The following is a 17125-nucleotide window of genomic DNA, read 5'->3' on the forward strand; positions in this document are numbered from 1 at the left end:
TCCATAATCAATCAGCACAATACACTATATTTAATAGACTTGAAAACCATATGATCATCTTAGTAGGTGCAGAAAGATCATTTGACAAAATTCAGCACCTATTCATGATTTTTTAAGAAATCAGGTAACAAGGAAGAGAGGGGATTTCCTCAACCTGATAAAGGGCATCTGTGGACAATTTATAGCTAAAGTCCTGCTTAATGGTAAAATACTGAATATATTCTTTCCTAGGATCAAGAAAATGGCAAGGACATTCACTCTCACATTTATTTAACATTGTATTAAAGGTCCTAGGCAGTGCAGTGAGTCAAGAAAAAGAAACTTTATAAATTCAGATTGGAAAAGAACACTTAAAACTGACTTTATTCACATAAAACATGGTCATCTGTTTAAAAAAATCCTCATCTGCAAAAAATTGGAAGAGATGAGTTTAGCAAGGTCAAAGGATACAAAGGTCTGATATTCATGTGACAATCAGAAGTCAAAATTTAAAAGCAATACTGTTTATGGTAGCATAAAAATATGAAATAACTTAGGAAAAAGCATAACTAAAATACATGCAAAATGTGTATACCGAAAACTAAAACATTGCTGAAAGAAATTTTAAAAGACCAGACACCTGAAAGTAATATATCACTTATATAAGACTTAAATAAACAGGGTGATCCCATGTTCATGGATCAGAGACAGTGTTGTTAAGATCCTGAAATTTATCTATACATTTAACACAGTCGTAATCAAAATCCCACCAGGCCCTTTGGTAGAAATTGACAAATTGATTCTAAAATGTATGTGGATATACAAAAATCCTAGAATACCCAAAAGCAATTTTGACAAAGAAAACTCAAGGAGAACTCATGCTACCTGATTTCAAGATGTACTATAAATTACAGCTAATGCAATCAGGGCAGTGTGGTATTATTGGTATGCAATAGATTTATAGACCAATGGAATGGAATAGAGTCCAGAAATAGACCCATGCGTATATGGTCAATGAAATCTTGACAAGCCTGTCAAGGTAATTTAAGGGGGAAGGAATAGTCTTATCAACTAATGGCGCTGGAACAGTGAAATATTCATATGCAAAAAACCAACCCAAGAACACAAACCTTAACTCTTACTTCATGCCATATACATGCATCCAAATGGAGCACAGACCTTAAATAGGAGAGTTAAAACTATGAACCGAATACAGCAAATCATGGGAGAAAATCTTTGGGATCTTGGGTTAGGCAACGGTTTCTTAGGACACAAAAAACACAAATCTTTCTTTAAAAGTTGATGAATCGGACTTCATCAAATTCTAAAATTTTGCTCTTCAAAAGGCACTGTTAAGAAAATGTAACCCCCGCCCCTCCAAACACACCCACTGCTGGTCTGGGAGAGATTATGTACACAAAAATACCTGATAAAGGACTTGTATCTAGAATATTATAAAGAACTCTTACAAACTCAGGAAGAAGAAGGAAAACCACCCGTTGTTTTAAATGGGCAAAAGATTTGAATATGCACTTCACCGGACAAAACTAGGAGCGCAGGAAAATTCATTAGGGAATGCAAGTTAAAACCACAGCGAAATCTTCACAGCCACGGGAAGGGCTAACGCTAGAAAGACCGACAGAGCAAGTGCCAGCAAGAATGTGGGGCAGGCGGGCCGTTTCCTACGGAGTTAAACAGCCTACAACCTAGCTGTTCCACTTAGAGGTATTTACCCAAGAGAAATGAAGACGTTTGTTCACAAAGAAACTTTTTGAGCATGTTTATAGCGGCTTTATTCATAATGGCTCAGAAGGGGAGACACCCCAAGGGTCCATGAACTAATAAATAGATAAATTGAAGTTTGTTCTTGCAACGGAAAGCTACTCGGCAATAAAGAGGAATGGATTACTGATACACAAAACAACGTGGATGGAAGGCTAAGTGATAGAAACCAGACACAAAAGGGTACATACGGTATGATCCCATTTACCTGAAGTCTAGAAAGGGCAGAACTGCAGTGCCGGGAAACAGGTCGGTGGTTGCCTGGGGTCAGGGAGGGCGGCCGTGGAGCAGGGGATTGACTGCAGAGGGGCGCAGGGAGCGTCCTGCGGGAAGGGAAATGTTCTGTGTCACGTATGGTGATGAGTCCCATGAGTGCTTAAATTTTTCAAACCTCATCGCATTGTCTACTTAACATTGGTTAATTTTGGTCTGTATTGATGATTCCTCAATAAAGCTGATTATAAACAAGGTAAGCAGCAGTGCGAGAGTACATCGAAGTGTCGGTTAGGGCGTGGAGAAGTCAGTGTCGTCCAGAGGGAGGGTGAGCACAGGTTAGAGGGATCCTCCACAGACGGGGTGAAATGGGCAGCATGCACCTGGGCCCTGAAGAACGGACAGCATTTCGGTGCGCAGAGAGGAGAAGAGGTGTTCCTACAAGTAGAAGGAGTCGCTGCCTGCAGTGGAGAAAGCATCAAGCTTGGTGTGAGGAGATTTGGTTTCTGTCTGCAGCTCTGCTCTGAATAACTTTAATGATACTTTGTATTTCTTGACATTTTAAGATAGCTCTTTAGGATTTGTCAAGAACTTGCGTTCACTACACTGTGTAACTTTAACCTCGGGTGAACTGCCAGCTCTGCACCTCAGTTTCCTAACTTCCCATTCTTCTGTGGCGTCGAGGTACTCCTCGTCTCTCCGCTGACTGCTATGGTGAGGGAAGGATGGGGCTGTGGAGGGAAGGTGACTACGAGTTGGGAGAGGGGCAAGGCTGTCGTGGGGAAGGTCTGCAGTTTTCAGGGAGGGAGCCCCCCTGCCACCTCCTAGGAAGTGACCTATCTCTGTTGCCCCCCCCTTCACAGTCTTCCTCTAGCTCTTTGCTCCCCCACGCTGCCCACTTCCCCACATCCGGCTTCTCTCTCAACCTCGGGAATTCACTTCAGCCTCCTCCTCCGCTCCAAGAAGGGTTTTTGGTAAGGTCACCATTGGTTTTTTTTTTTCTTGGGCCAAATCCGGTGACTTTGTTTCTTTTTTTTTTTTCTTTAATCCTTCTTTACCTTTTGACAGTGATGACCACTCTCCCCTTGAGATTATTCTCTTGGCTTCCAGAATGTCTTTTGCTTTTTCTTCTTCCACTTCTATTTCTCTGAGGGCCCTTTGCTAGTTCCCCTTCAGATGTTCCCACAGTTCTGACCTTGTCCTTCTTTTCTCACTTGACACGTGATCCTTGGGTGATCACCTGTACTTGTGTGATGGCAGCGGATGCCGATGACCCTCAAAGTTCTCACCTCTCTCCTGAGCACCAGCTTCATATTCCCGAGCTGCCCACCTGGGTGTTTCTTACCATCTCCATCTGGGTAGCCCTGCGCGTCTCTGGGTTCCGTGGCAGAATCATTAAGAGCAGACTCTGGAGCTTGCCTGCCCGATTTTGACTCCTGACCCCACCACTTAGTAGCTCTGTGCCTTAAGCAAAGTACTTAACTCTCTGCCTCGATTTCATCCTCCCTAAAAACAAAACACAGGATGGATGATGATGGCGCAGGCCTCCCGTGATGAGTTGAGCCACGAGCCGTGTATGCGTCCTAGTAACCCCCTCCTCGGGCTTCCTGGGCCCTCTGCCTGCTCTGACGCTCTCGCATCCCGAGCACGTTTGGTCACATTCTCAGCTGGCCACTGTTTCCTAATTTGCGAACCTTGGAGTCACCCAGGATTCCGTTTTGTCCTTGTCTCTGTTGTGTCTTTGCCTTCCTGATGGCTCACACTGCCTTAGCGTGGTTCCCTCCTCCTCTCTTACTTTGAGCAGTGGTGTTGGTTACCTACAGGTTCTTTCTGCTTCTGCACTTGTTCTCTTGTGAGCCCTTGTCCGTCCTTCCCTCTAGGGGTGGAGGAATCTCTCTGAAACAGATACAGTAGTTATGTACTTGTGCCTCACTGGTTGGGCCTGGATTTTTCAGACTTTGTGTCCTAGAGCCCTGCGGTTCTGTGGCAGGGACTGGATGGCCACCATGGGATGAGAGCACGTTGGGGAGAAATCGAGGACACACATGAACAAGGACTGATCCCTTCCTGTCCATCCCTTGCCCCATACTCCCCACCTGAACAGCGAACACAGCAGCTTTGCTTTCGTCTCTCCTGTTGTAGCCCTGCTGTCATAAAACACCTCTGGCTTTCAAGGGGCACCTGGGTGGCTCAGTCAAGCATCTGGTTCTTGGTTTCAGCTCAGGTCATGATCTCAGGGCTCTGCACTCAGCGGGGAGTCTGCTGGAGATTCTCTCCTCTGCCCTTCCCCCCCATGCTCGCTCTCAAATAAATTAAAAAAAAAAAAAAAAAAAACAACCCTCTGGCTTTCAAGATGAAGTCCAAGGTCTAAGTGAGACATGAGAGACACTTCATAAACGATGCCCACTACCCGCCCGGCTGGGCTCCGCCACAGATTTAACACTTGATGGACATGTGTGCCATCCTGTTGCCTCCACCAACAGTGCTCAGATGTCTCTGTCTACCCTTGTGCTCTTTCTCTGCCCAGATGACCTTTACCTTTGCCTCATTTGCTTGGCTCGCTCCTGATTGTTCCTCCAGATTCAGTTCAGGCGTCACCTCCAGCAATGACTTCCTGTTCCCATCTTCAGGTGCAGCTGGGCAGCCTCATCTGTGTCCCCCTCACACTCCCTGCCCATCTCCATCGCTGCACGGACAGTAGAACCTTCTATGTAGGTTGATCATCCCTAGCCAAGCAGCACGAGGGCAGGACAAAGACCGTGCTGCTTTTGCTTGTCACTGTATCCCAGGTAACTTGCACGTCGCCCAGCACATCGTGGGTTCTTGGTAAATATTTGGCTTACTGCCTGCCTCAGTGACTTGACAAGATGAAATGCAAACCTCCTAGCACGGTCTTTTCAATAGACCCATCCCTGTCTTGCTGAGCTTCCCCTCTTGGCGCACTCACCCCGTGGACTGCATTGTTCTGACCGTGATGCTGCTTCCCTTGACTCTCTCCGAGCCTCTCGGTACACCGTTCCCCCTTCAGCATTACTTACTCTCCCTCCCCCTGTACTCCTCCCCACTAGCAAGCCCCTGACCTTCAAGGCCACGAGATAGATGTCCTCTGACATGTACCTAGCCTTCCTCTGTGTTCCCCCAGGGCACTCTTGAGACCCTCCAATTTCAGAATTACAGGCTTTTTTTTTTTTTAATCACCTTAGATTTCAGCTCCTTGGGAGCAAGGAACATGTCTCTTTCATCATTTTGTAAGACTGATGTCCATTAGCTGCTTCTCCACATTGAGTCAAGTCCACGACTTGCGATGTGCCATCAGTGGTCCTTCACGGTCCGTGCTCAAACTGTCTATTCTGGCCTCGTCTCCTGCCGCTGCCTGTGAGCCCCTTCCAGCAGCTGGTGGTCTTCTGAGCATTTTTCATGTTGGACTGACCATGCAGAGTCTACCCACATGCTGCTGTCTTTTCTGAAATGCTGGCTGTTGGCAGGGGCTCTGGTTTCTTCAGGATAGTGTATTCTTTTTATTCTAATTTTTTAAATGTTTGTAATATTTCAGGCATACATCAAAGAGATAGAGTAATATAGCAAATCCCCTATGTGTGTATACAGCATAACAAAAACATTTTATATATATACATATATATATGTAGAGAGAGAGGACATAAGAGAGAGAGAGATTCAGAGAGAGAGCTAAATCCCTTATTTTTTCCCCCTCTGATCCCATTTCCTTCCCTTTCTCAGAGAATAATAGCTATCTGAAGTGTAGTATTTATCATGTCCGTATGTTTTATTATTTCTCGTTTTATCTGTAGAAGATAGGTAATACCATTTTTGCACTTTTAATATGCTATGTAAACAACATTACTTTGGTCACGTTCTTCTACAAGAGTCTTGCTGGTAAAACAAGATTGTTTTGGAGATTTATTCATATTGTTGCATGTAGCTTTAGATAACTTTAAATTGCTGTGTAGGTTTTTATTATAGGACTCTCCCACAGTTTATTCACCCATTCTCTTGTTCATCCGTGTTTTGATTGTTTTCAGCTTTTCATTGTGAAACCAATTTGTAGTGACCATTCTTGTATAAAAAGAAAAACCTAGTCTTTTTCTAATATTAAAAACAAGGGCTCTGGCAGCGGTATCCTGAGTGAATAGTACACTTGAAAGAATTACCCCTTTACACGCAAACATCATACATCTTTACCATTTACTCTAACTGGCAGTAAGCTAGGAGGCTAGTACTTCGATTGCAAGCTTTCACCAGAAGTCACTTTTCTCAGCAATATACGAGCCACGTCTCACATACATTTAGGTCATTTTGCCTTAAAAATGTTAAATGCGAGCCAGAATTAGAATGTTTAAAAAAAAAAAAAGTTGAAAGCTCTCTAGCTCTAAGACTTGAGGGAAATCCTATTAAACTGTAGAAGAATAACAACTTGAAGCAAGTGCGAACGCGGTTTCTCACTCATGATAGGAACCTGGAAGTGACCTCAAATCAGCTGTTCTCACACCAGCTTTCTTAGGAACAGCTGGGAGCAGTCGCCACAGCCCCTTGAGATGGACCATGTCAACGTTTTCTGCCCTTACTGGTCACATTTCCCATGATGCCCAGCGAAAGAGCTTACGTTTGGATCGAGGCTCACTTCCTTGTTTTGTCTTCTAACAGGGGAGCAGGTTATTAGTATTCGCTTTGAAAATAAACAAAACTAGACTTTCTTCTCCAAAGGAAACAATTTCGAATCCTTTTTGCTTTGATTCCTACAACTTGTTTAATAATTCTCTTCAATTTTGATGGCAGGTACCTCTGCCGTCCTCTGAAGGGACACTCGGAGGACACGGACAGAACCCCTAGGTTGCGGGTATTTTGTGAAGTCCACAGAGGCTGCTGTCTTTCTTCTCTTGCCCCCCCTTCTTCTGACTAACACCAGGAAGCGCCCTTCTTCCAGGCATATTTAGTGCTTTCCCTTTTTTGTTTGGGCATCAGTTCATGCCTCTGAGTCTTGCCATGCCCTGTGCTAGAACTGACCGTCAAAGTTCCTTCGGTCTCAGAAAACTCCTGAAATTCCCTTTATTCCTGAAATGTACCGCTAACAAATTCAAAGAATCTTAGTAATTTTTTTCTTTGTGCATTTCCATGTGAATACGCTTTGTACACCATCCCAACAAATTTTTGCCTTTTATTTTCGTCATTTACAAAATAATTTGTGTATTTGAAACGTATACTGCTAATGCAGTTCACGGTTCTGTTCTGTTTTTCCTTTATTCAGCAATTTTACTTCAAGGAATTTATCCTGTACATAGTTTCACCTCAGTATGCTAAAAAATTATATACAAGGGTGTTCATCGCAGTGCTGCTTTATAAAAAACAAAACTGGAAACGTTGCAATGATTGATTAATGATGGACTAAATATAAATAAATTATGGTATATCCATATGCTTAGGTATCCGTTCCTGGCACTCAGCATTTGTTCAGTGGATCAAGGAATGTATTGTTCAATGAAAAAACTGTGAAGTACGGATCAGTACATACTTGGTGGAATAAAAAAGGTGGATGTGTATGTACAGTATTGCTTGATACACATGCCTTGCTGCCTTTCACAATTCTGGAATCACAGACAATAAACTGCTGGGACGTAGTAGCTACCAGTGTGTCATAGCAATGGGTGTGAGCAGGAAGTGTGAGGTTCACTTTTAACCTTAGAAGGTAAAATAAAACTAAACCTTAAGTGGAGAAGACCCTTGGGCAGGTTTCTGGACCACCTCTTGTAGTTCTCTCCAGTCGAATAATCTGCCTGCACATTCCACCTGCCACGCAGCCCCAAGCCCTGACCCCTGTGTGTCTTCAGCTCACCACGATGCTGCTGTGTACTGCTTGGGTCCCAGCGTTCTGCCTCACAGTCTGGAATGTTTCTCTAGGCAGACGCTCCCTTCTTCTAGGGACCCCAATCCTGCACTGCAGATGTTGTACACCAGCTGGAAAGAAGTCGTGTCGTGTATTTTGTCCAGTTTTTAAGGTATTAATAGCAGGAAGGTTATTCAGTACCCGTTAATCCATCATGACCAGAAGTGGAAATCTTATAATATGTATATTTAAAGTCATTCTTTTTGAGAAACAAGAAGATAAAGCTGTGATAAAAAGTGATTGACTCTATTATACTAGAGAAATAATTTAATCCAACACACTTATTTGAAAGATGAGGAAATTGAGATACAAGTTCAAGTGCCTAGTATTAGCTTGCCCTCAGAGTTCCTCGTGAAGCCCGTGCATATCTCACGCTGTCTGAATCTCTCTGTCCACTGTTCTTTGCACGACAGTAGAAAATTGTCCTGCGTTTGAAATAGAATTTTAAGCTGTCAAATTTTTTGTTATTCTTTTGAATCCTTATAATTTAGACATTCTCCTCACTTCATTTTTTTGTTATATCAATAGTATTATTAATCCTGCTGTTAACACAAGCATGAAGAAAAAATCATTACATGTATATTTTAGAATAATTGACATTCTGCGGAACTCTATGATACTGTATAAAACCTAGAAAAGGAGACACTTAGTTCTTTCTTTTTTTGTTTTTTGTTTTTTTTTTTTTTTCCAGTTTGTTTTCCTTGCTGTCTAAAAAACACAACAAAGTTCTGGAACAAGCCACACAGTCCTTGAGAGGTTCCCTGAGTTCCAATGATGTTCCTCTACCAGATTACGTAAGTAGTTACCTTGCTTTGTCAGTAACCAGTTTTGTTTTCATTGTTAGGTTTGTAAGTAACAATCTCCATTCTCGAGATCTGACTTTGATCTTGGTGTCTCCGGTGTGCAGATAAAGGAGTGCTATCTCAAATCAAGGGAAAACCTTTTAAATGATTATTAACAAGTGGTTAAAGAACGTCAACCCTTAGCCTGTGACTGTTAATAATTAGGACTTTAGTTACCTCGGGCAAGAAACCCACTCAAACTAATTACACAGAAGCAAAAGGAGCAGTCTTACAGAAAATATGCAGAGGGTTCTCCCTGAACTCAGGGGGCGGAGGTACAGGGGCTGGATTTCACAGTGAGCCAGAACCTGAAATCGAAAAGCCTTTGGATTCAAGAATATCTTGTCTTTCTGAAGCTGTTTAGTTTCTGGGCTCTGCTTCCTTTTGCTTCCATTTTACTCTTGAGCTGTTCTCTATTGGCCAGATTTCCCTATTTGTTGACTTGGACCTAAAATAGCCACTCCAACCGTCCTCCCTCCCGGTGAGTGTCATGTCTGTAGCCACCTGACCAGAGTCTTGAAGTCCTGATTCTCTGTTCCTGGGAGAGAGAATCTAATTGGCTCTGCCCAGCTCAGTGTGCTGCTCGGGTCCTCTGAGCCGCGGTCAGCGGAGGACAGCACTCGTGTGTTGCCTTGGTTTCATCCACTTTAAAGATAAAGAGCTTATTCCCACCTAAGCTCAGAGAATGACGGCAGAGTGGGCTGGGAGCGGCACAGGAGGAGCATTATATAATAACAGGAAGGAGAATATTAGGAGTGCCTTTAGGACAGTGCCACTCTCTGTGACATTCCTTATATTTTGGAACGTAGCTGAGATGAGGATGCTAAAAATTATCTTGTCACAGACCCCAGATGTAGTCCGTCGAGTTCTAATAAGGACAACAAGTCTCAGTGGGTTGATATTTAGAAACTTCACGAGAGAATTTTTAAGTTCTGAGTTTGAAGTGGTGATGCATACCAGACAGCCGGCGAGTTGTTTTGTTTCCTGTGGTTTGTTTCATTTCTAAATGGCTGTGCTGATACGAGACTGTGGGAACGGCCCCCGGTCCGGATAGCAGTCGCTGATAAACAGAGATAGCTGTGTGCAGCCCCAACCCAACTCGTGCTATTTTTCTTCTTTTATTTATTTTGTGTATGCATGTGATGTGATGATCTGTCATTCCCATTAAGGTATTAAGTTTGTAATTCCAAAGTACTTCTCTTTTAACAACAACAAAAGTTATCTTTTATGATTTTCCTGCTAATTAAATATTCTCAACTTAAAAAAAAATAACATAATAGCTCACTTCTATCCAAGCCGTAACTTGCTGTAAGAAAAACATTTCTTCCTAATCACTCCTTGGAAACCTCAGTTGGGGCCCCTGAGTGGCCGTGGGGATTGCATTTATTAAGAACTTGAATTCAGGGGTGCCTGGGTGGCTCAGTCAGTTAAGCGTCCGACTCTTGATTTCGGCACCAGTCATGATCTCGGGGTTGTGAGATTGAGCCCTGCATCGGGCTCCATGCTAGGGCTGGAGCTTGCTTAAGATTCTCTCTCCCTCTATCCCTCCCTCTCTAAAACAAAAAACTTGAGTTCAGTTCCTCTATAAATGTTTTGTTATTTTTATACAATTACCATTTGCTTACACAGCACTCCTATGTCCTTTCTTTCACAAAAATGTGTTGAATGTATTTAGTGTTGAGGTTGTGGTAGCAGCATTCTCCTGTAATCAGAGACCAGAAAATCACTCTGTCTTTGAGAACATGGATCATGTTTAATGGTATTTGCCAATCATGAAAGTGATTATACAATGAAAGGACAGGTTGAACTCCTAACAGACATACCAATTCTACTATTGAACCTGACAGTTTTTAGAGTTGCTGACTTGTTCTTGCATGAAATTTTCACGAAGTAAAAATGAATTTCTTAAATTATCTGCTTCATAGAAATACAGGGAAAATTCCATTTAGAATCTGTCATTGACAGTCCTTATTTTAACATTTGTGTGTGTGAGACTTTACAAATCACAATGTCCTCCAGATGGGTTTATGAACTTGAATTTTGCTGCCTTTCCTCAGAGTTCGTTGCAGAGGGTGGGTCGCCCTGATTCAGTAGTGGTGACAGCAGCGGGGTCCTTCCTGCCGCTCAGCTGCATGGTGACAAGAGAACGCCACAGCGGTCTTAAGTCAGCCCTGCAGTGCGTTCTTCTTCCATGGTAACTGAGTGTGTTCACTTGTCATTCCCATTCTGCAAAACACTATAAGTGATTTGCATATTTGAAACCATGTTCTCACTGTCATTCTCTTTTAAATTGGTCATTAACTAGGAAAACAAAATGTTTCTCCTTTTTTCCCTCCCTAGAAATTTTAATTAAATGTCTCTGCCAACAGGCACATAAAACTCTGTGTCCTGGACTCATGCTGTAGACCAAGTGTTTGTAAGAGATGGAAAAGAAAAAGGAAAGGGTCTAAATGCAGCAGTGGGTCCCTGATAGCATCGCAGCTCACTTCTGTCCCGGGCGTGACTCTCCTTTCACACCAGGATTGAATGAGTTTGAGTAAGCACTCAAAAACAGGAATGTGTTCTTCTTCTCACTGTAATACATGGAGTACTTTCAGTCTGCCTAGAGGTTTCTGAGCTTATTAAGAAAACGTTTATTCTCATTATACTGAATAATTCACAGTCTATTGAGTATCAACATAGAAAACAAATAGCACGTTATAAAAACATCAGCGCTCGTACTTCAGTACAACCTTGCTTATCGGAACAGCTCATGGGGCAGACCTGAAGCCTTCCACCAAGTTCTAGATAATGAGAAGACTGCCCTGGCTGCTGAAGGGGAAATAAAACAAAAATCGTACTCAAGTCCTCTTTGGGGAGAGAGAATGCTGAGTACAGAGAGAGAGAGAGCTGGTTCTGCAGCCTCTCTTCAGGGGCCATAAAGGCTTCTGGGAAACACGTGCAGGGCAGCGGCCACGAGACTGCACTTTGCTGTCTTCAGGGTTTCCTAAAAGTTAGTTCAGTGATGAAAGGGACGGTGACTAAAGATTAAAGGAGAATCTTTCAACATTTTTTTTAACAAAAACTGTACATATACATACACACAGACAGACACACATACACGCATTCCAGTGGTTCTCAAAGTTCTCTTTTTACTTTCCTTTACCCATGACTGTGCAGTAGAATTGTCCAGAGGCTTCATGATGAGTGATCACTTCATTGGCAGCTCACAGAGTGTGTACTTGTGTATTCTTGTGTTTTAAATTGTTCTTAGTTTAATTTGTAATATTTAATTTGTAAATGCCAATACATATAACCCACATAAAAGTAGGTTTTTTGAGAGCATCAGAAATTTCTAAGAATATGAAAGGGTCTTGAGATCAGAATACTTCAGAACCAATGGAATATATGATGTTGCCCCCATGCGTGCAAACACACACACGCACATGCAGGCACGCTCACACAGAAGGAACAAGTAAATATGTGCTGTTTTATATCCTGTAATTGTTTCGCCGGTGATATTCTTCTGTCCTGGTAGGATTGAGCTTTGAAGGCAAGAGTCTGTTGTAGCTTAGGCTGAAAAAAGTAGGCTGAATATTAGGCAGTTAGTTGATGGCGGTGGAGCTCCACCCCCACCCGTCTGCGTGCTCTTGCAGGCATCCAAAACTGCAAAAGAGTTTCAGAGCTAAATTTGTGTGACATTTAATTTGAATGGTTTGGTTGTTACCTTAGTCAAAAAAGATTAGTTTCTAACATGTAGTGGACATGTGTAATTTTTAAGTCTAATTATGTATTTTCTCATTAATTTGTGCATGATCTTCATGTCAGAATTGCTTCTTTCCTGAGGCTGGCTCCTTTGGTGGAGCACGTGACTCCTCATCTCGAGGTCGTGAGTTTGAGCCCCACAGTGGGTGTAGAAAGTACTTAAAAATTAAAATGTTTAAATTGTTCCTTTTCTATTCAAAAGGTAGTCGTGGTATTCTTTCTTTTAGTTCAGTGCATATAAAACAGGTTGTTCAACCTCCACTTGATCTAATAATTTGCTATCCGAAATTCTAACTTCCTGAAGAGCAAACTCCATGTATTTGAAAGTTGTTTTGATCGAGTCTTGATTGCGTATCATTATCATTCTGCATGGGTTGTCAGAAGAGGGAGAGAACAATTTGGGGGAAGTAGGGAAGGAATTGTGCCGTTTTAATGGAAAGGAGGTGCGATTTGAGCCGGGTGGTAGGAGAGATTGAGGCGGGAAAACAGTCTAGGGTTATGCTTCTTGAATAAGGGCATAGAGGTGAAAACAGTACATCATTGCCCTTGGGTTTCTCATCTCTGTCACAGTGTCTGGCATGTAATAATAGGTGCTCCCACCAAACACAAAAATTACCTCAGAACGACCATGGCCCTTAAACGTAGGAGCAAAGATTGTGCAATCCTTAGAAGAAAATATAGGAGTAAGTCTTTGGCAACAAAAGAAAAACAGACAAATGAGACTTCAACAAAATTTGAAACTCTTGGGCTTCAAAGGCCGCCATCAAGAAAGTGAAAGGACAGCCCACAGGATGGGAGAAAATACTTGTAAATCTTATATCCGATAAGGGACTAGTTAGTATTCAGAATATGTAAAGAATTCTTAACAGCTCAATCACAAAAAAGGCCAGTAGTCCAATTTTTTAAAAATGGGTGAATGTTTTGTAACGTGGTTCTGTAGCTTAGGTATGTTTCATAGCTGTCTGGCCTCAGGTCATTTTGCCTCTCCATGCCTCCACTGTCTCATCTGTAAAATGGGAGTGACAGTAGAACCTACTACCCAGGGCTGTTGTCAGGATTAAATGAATGAATGAGTCCAGGCAGGATCCTTGGCGCACAGCAAGTGTTTAGTAAGTGTTAGCTACTATAGTTATGCTGTGCAGTTCATGTTTGGAAGAGAGATTTTGGGACAACAGGAGTCGGTTCAGAAGATGGAGATGTCTCCACGTCCTCTGATGATGGGGAGAACTTCCTGCAGGAGAGGTGTGACGTCAGATGGAAGGGGAGAGATAACGGGAGCCACCGTTAGTTGAGCAACAACATCAGGAAGCATCTTTAATCTGTCTGGGAACACCTCAGTAGTTATCTAACACCAAAGGGTGAATCTCAGCCCCAAAGGGGGGCCCTCACTTTTCAGCATCTTCCTGATCTTAAGAAATATACCAGGGGTGAGTGTGCCCCAGAGCCCTTAAGATGAACCAAACCAGAGTGACGACCAAGGGCAAAGGAGTGGCTCATGTTGGCATTTTTCTAGTCAGTCAGCCAATTTTCCTGAATGCCAGACATCCCACTAGGCCTTGGGTGAGGCAGTGATTGGGGTGCTTCACCAATCCCATCTCCTCCTCCTGATTATACAGCTAAGCACTCTTTCCCGTCATGCTTGCATCTGGTGGGGTGCGGGAGGATCAGACTAGATCTAGCCGGTGGTACGTAGGTGGAAGTGATGTCACCACCACCACCCCCGTGCCATCCTCCACACCTCTCTCATCACATGCTAGCTGGATGCAGGAAATCTGGTGTGAGACTCCAGGGTCGCACAGTATGGCAGTGCGTGAACCCCTGAATCATCTCACTGAAAGCCAGCTGGGTACCCTATTGGACTGTGATGCAAGAGAGCGATAAATCTTTTACTACATTAAGAAAGAAAATGGGCAAAGGATCAGAATAGACGTTTCTCCAAAGCAGACAGTACAGGTGACCAGTAAGCACATCGAAAGATGCTCACCATCATTGTCAGCAAGTGCAAATTTCAGCCACGAGTGAAGTTTACACCACCAAGATGACGGACATCAAAAGGCAGCACATCACAAGTGTTGGTCAAGGTGTGGAGAAGTCAGTATCCTCGGTCAGCTCATGGTAAAAATGTAAAATTGTGCGGCTGTTTCAGAAAACAACCTGCAGTTCCTCAAAAAGCTGAGCGCAGAATAACCATATGACCCAGCATATGGTTACACTCCCAAAGAATTGAAAACAGAAGTCCACAAAACGTGACTATTCATAGCACCTTTACTCCTAATAGCCAAAAAAGGGTGACAGTCCCAATGTCCTTCAACTAAATGGACAGATCAAAGGTGGATATCCATACAGTAGAATATTATTGAACAATAAAAAAGGATGAAGTAATGATATGAGCTTCAACATGGATGAACCTTGAAAACGTTACACTAAGTTAAAGAAGCCAGTAACGAAAGGCCTCTTGTCGTTTATATGAAGTGTCCCGAATAGGCACATCTTACAGAGACAGCTAGTGGATGGGTTGGACTGGGGGCATGAAGCCGAATGAGGAGTGACTGCTGACGAGTACAGGTTTCTTTTGCAGATGATGAAAACGTTTAAAATTAGGTGGGGGTGATATTGCACAATTCTGTGAATATACTAAAAACCATTGAGTTATACACTTTAAATCAGTGAAATACATATTTGTGTGAATTTTGATGAAGCCATTAAAAAAATGTAGTGCTTGGAGCACTAGGAGAAAAGGACTATTTGTTGAATGTAATAGATACCAGCTTGGCTCATTGTGGCATGAAGATGAATGTACGAGAATAAAGTTCATACTTTGAAAAAGTTAATATTTTCAGGGAGGGAAAATGTTTCTCGAGTGGTGATTTGACTTGAGAAGCTCAATTTGATATGCAACTGCATAAAGGTCGGTATTTTTCAGGCTGGCTTACGAACAAAAAAGTGCAAACAAGCAAAATACCCATCAAGAGAGGACTGATTAGATAAAGTATAAATTCATCCAGTCCAATATTCTGTAGCCATTTTTATAAAAAGTGAATTCATGCCATGTGGGCTTATATGGACTATAACACCTAAATCGCTACAAAAAAAAAAAGAAATCCACAAAACCCTTTATAGTATATAGGTTATACACACACGTATGTTTAAAAATATACATTTAGTTTCCCTTCTGGAAAAATACATAGGAAACCAGTAAATAGTAGTTGCCTATGGGGAGTCAGATGTAAGGCCCGGGGGTGGGGGGGAGAAGAACTTACCTTATACTTTTCTTTACAGGTCCAGATATTGGAATTTTTGCCAAGAACACCCGTAACTTACTTTTCCTTTCCTTCCTTCCTTCCTCCTTTCTTTTCTTCCTTTACTATTTTTTTTAAAGGTTTATTTATTAGAGAGAGAGAGTGAGTGGGGTTGAGGGAGAGGAGCAGAGGGAGAGATAGGAAATCCCAAGCGGACTCCTCACTGAGTGCAGAGCCAGACGTGAGGCTCGATCTCACAACCCTGAGATCATGACCAGAGCCGAAATCAAGAGTCAGCTGCTTAGCTGACTGAGCCACCCAGGTGCCCCCTTCCTTTACTGTTTTCACATAATTTTACACTTAGGAGATCTATGGAATTGCCACATACCCTTCCCCCAGCTTTCCCTTTTGTCAGTATCTTATATAACCACAGACCATTGATCAAAACTAGGAAATTAACCTTGGTACCGTACTGCTGACTGAAATACAAATCTCGTACTCAGTTTCCCAGTTTTATCCCTAATGCCCTTATTCTTTGCTAGGATTCAGGCCAGAATCACACAGTGCATTTTGCTGTCCTGTCTCCTGAGTCTTTCCTTGTCTTTCACAGCCTGAACATTTGTGAAGAGTACTGGTCAGTTATTTTGTAGAACACCCCTCAAGTTGGGTGTGTCTGGCGTTTTGTCCTGATTAGGTGGACGTTGTGCATTGCTGAGCAGGGCATCGCACAGGTGACATGCCCTTCTCAGTTCATGATGTCAGGGAACACATGACGTCAGCGTGTATTCCTGGTGGCGTTTACCCGTGTTTTCCTTGACCACTTCACCAGGGTGATGTCTGCTAAGATTCTTTACTATAAACTTGCTAATTTTCCCTTTGTAATTATTGTGTATTGGGGGGAGATATTTTGAGACTATGCCAATATCCTGTTTCTGCTTAAACATTTTCCCACAAATTTTGCCTGCATTGATCTTGTCCCCATCATATATTACTGATAGATTCATGATTTTCTATTTGTCTCGTTCCTTCTACATTTATTGAGCACTTCTGCAAGGAAGATTTGTCAGTGCTCCTCAGTGTATTTATTTGTGCAGCGATTTATATCCGTATGGACTCATAGGTAATAATTTTATTCTTTGTCTTGTAACCCGGGGTTATTGTTGTGTTGTTGTTCAGGTTATTCTAACTTTGGCCATTGGGAGCTCTTTGGGGGTACTTCCTCTGCCCTTTGAATATATTCCTACCTTTGTTTCCCTTTGAGACCGTCAGGATGTTCTAGCTCATCAGGTATTTCCCCTGCTCCAGCTCTAGGATCAACCAGATCTTTAAGGAGGATCATGAAATTTGAATCAAGATCTTTATAGTTACTTTCATAATATAGAAACTGCTATTGAAAATAAATAGAAAGCCACATCTTCTGAATAGGG

The 17125-nt window shown here is 42.5% G+C and overlaps 1 protein-coding gene across 1 annotated transcript in view; it reads left to right on the forward strand.

Annotated features, from left to right (window-relative positions):
* The window catches only part of DYM (dymeclin), a 322063-nt gene that overhangs the window by 213089 nt on the left and 91849 nt on the right, over nt 1-17125 (forward strand). The window contains exon 14 of the mRNA XM_040632527.1: nt 8565-8667. Coding sequence (XP_040488461.1) covers nt 8565-8667 — 103 coding nt within the window. The remainder of the gene's footprint in view (nt 1-8564; nt 8668-17125) is intronic.

This window comes from Ursus maritimus, unplaced genomic scaffold, assembly GCF_017311325.1.
Source record: "Ursus maritimus isolate PB19 unplaced genomic scaffold, ASM1731132v1 scaffold_18, whole genome shotgun sequence".
NCBI classification, from domain to species: Eukaryota; Metazoa; Chordata; class Mammalia; order Carnivora; family Ursidae; genus Ursus; species Ursus maritimus.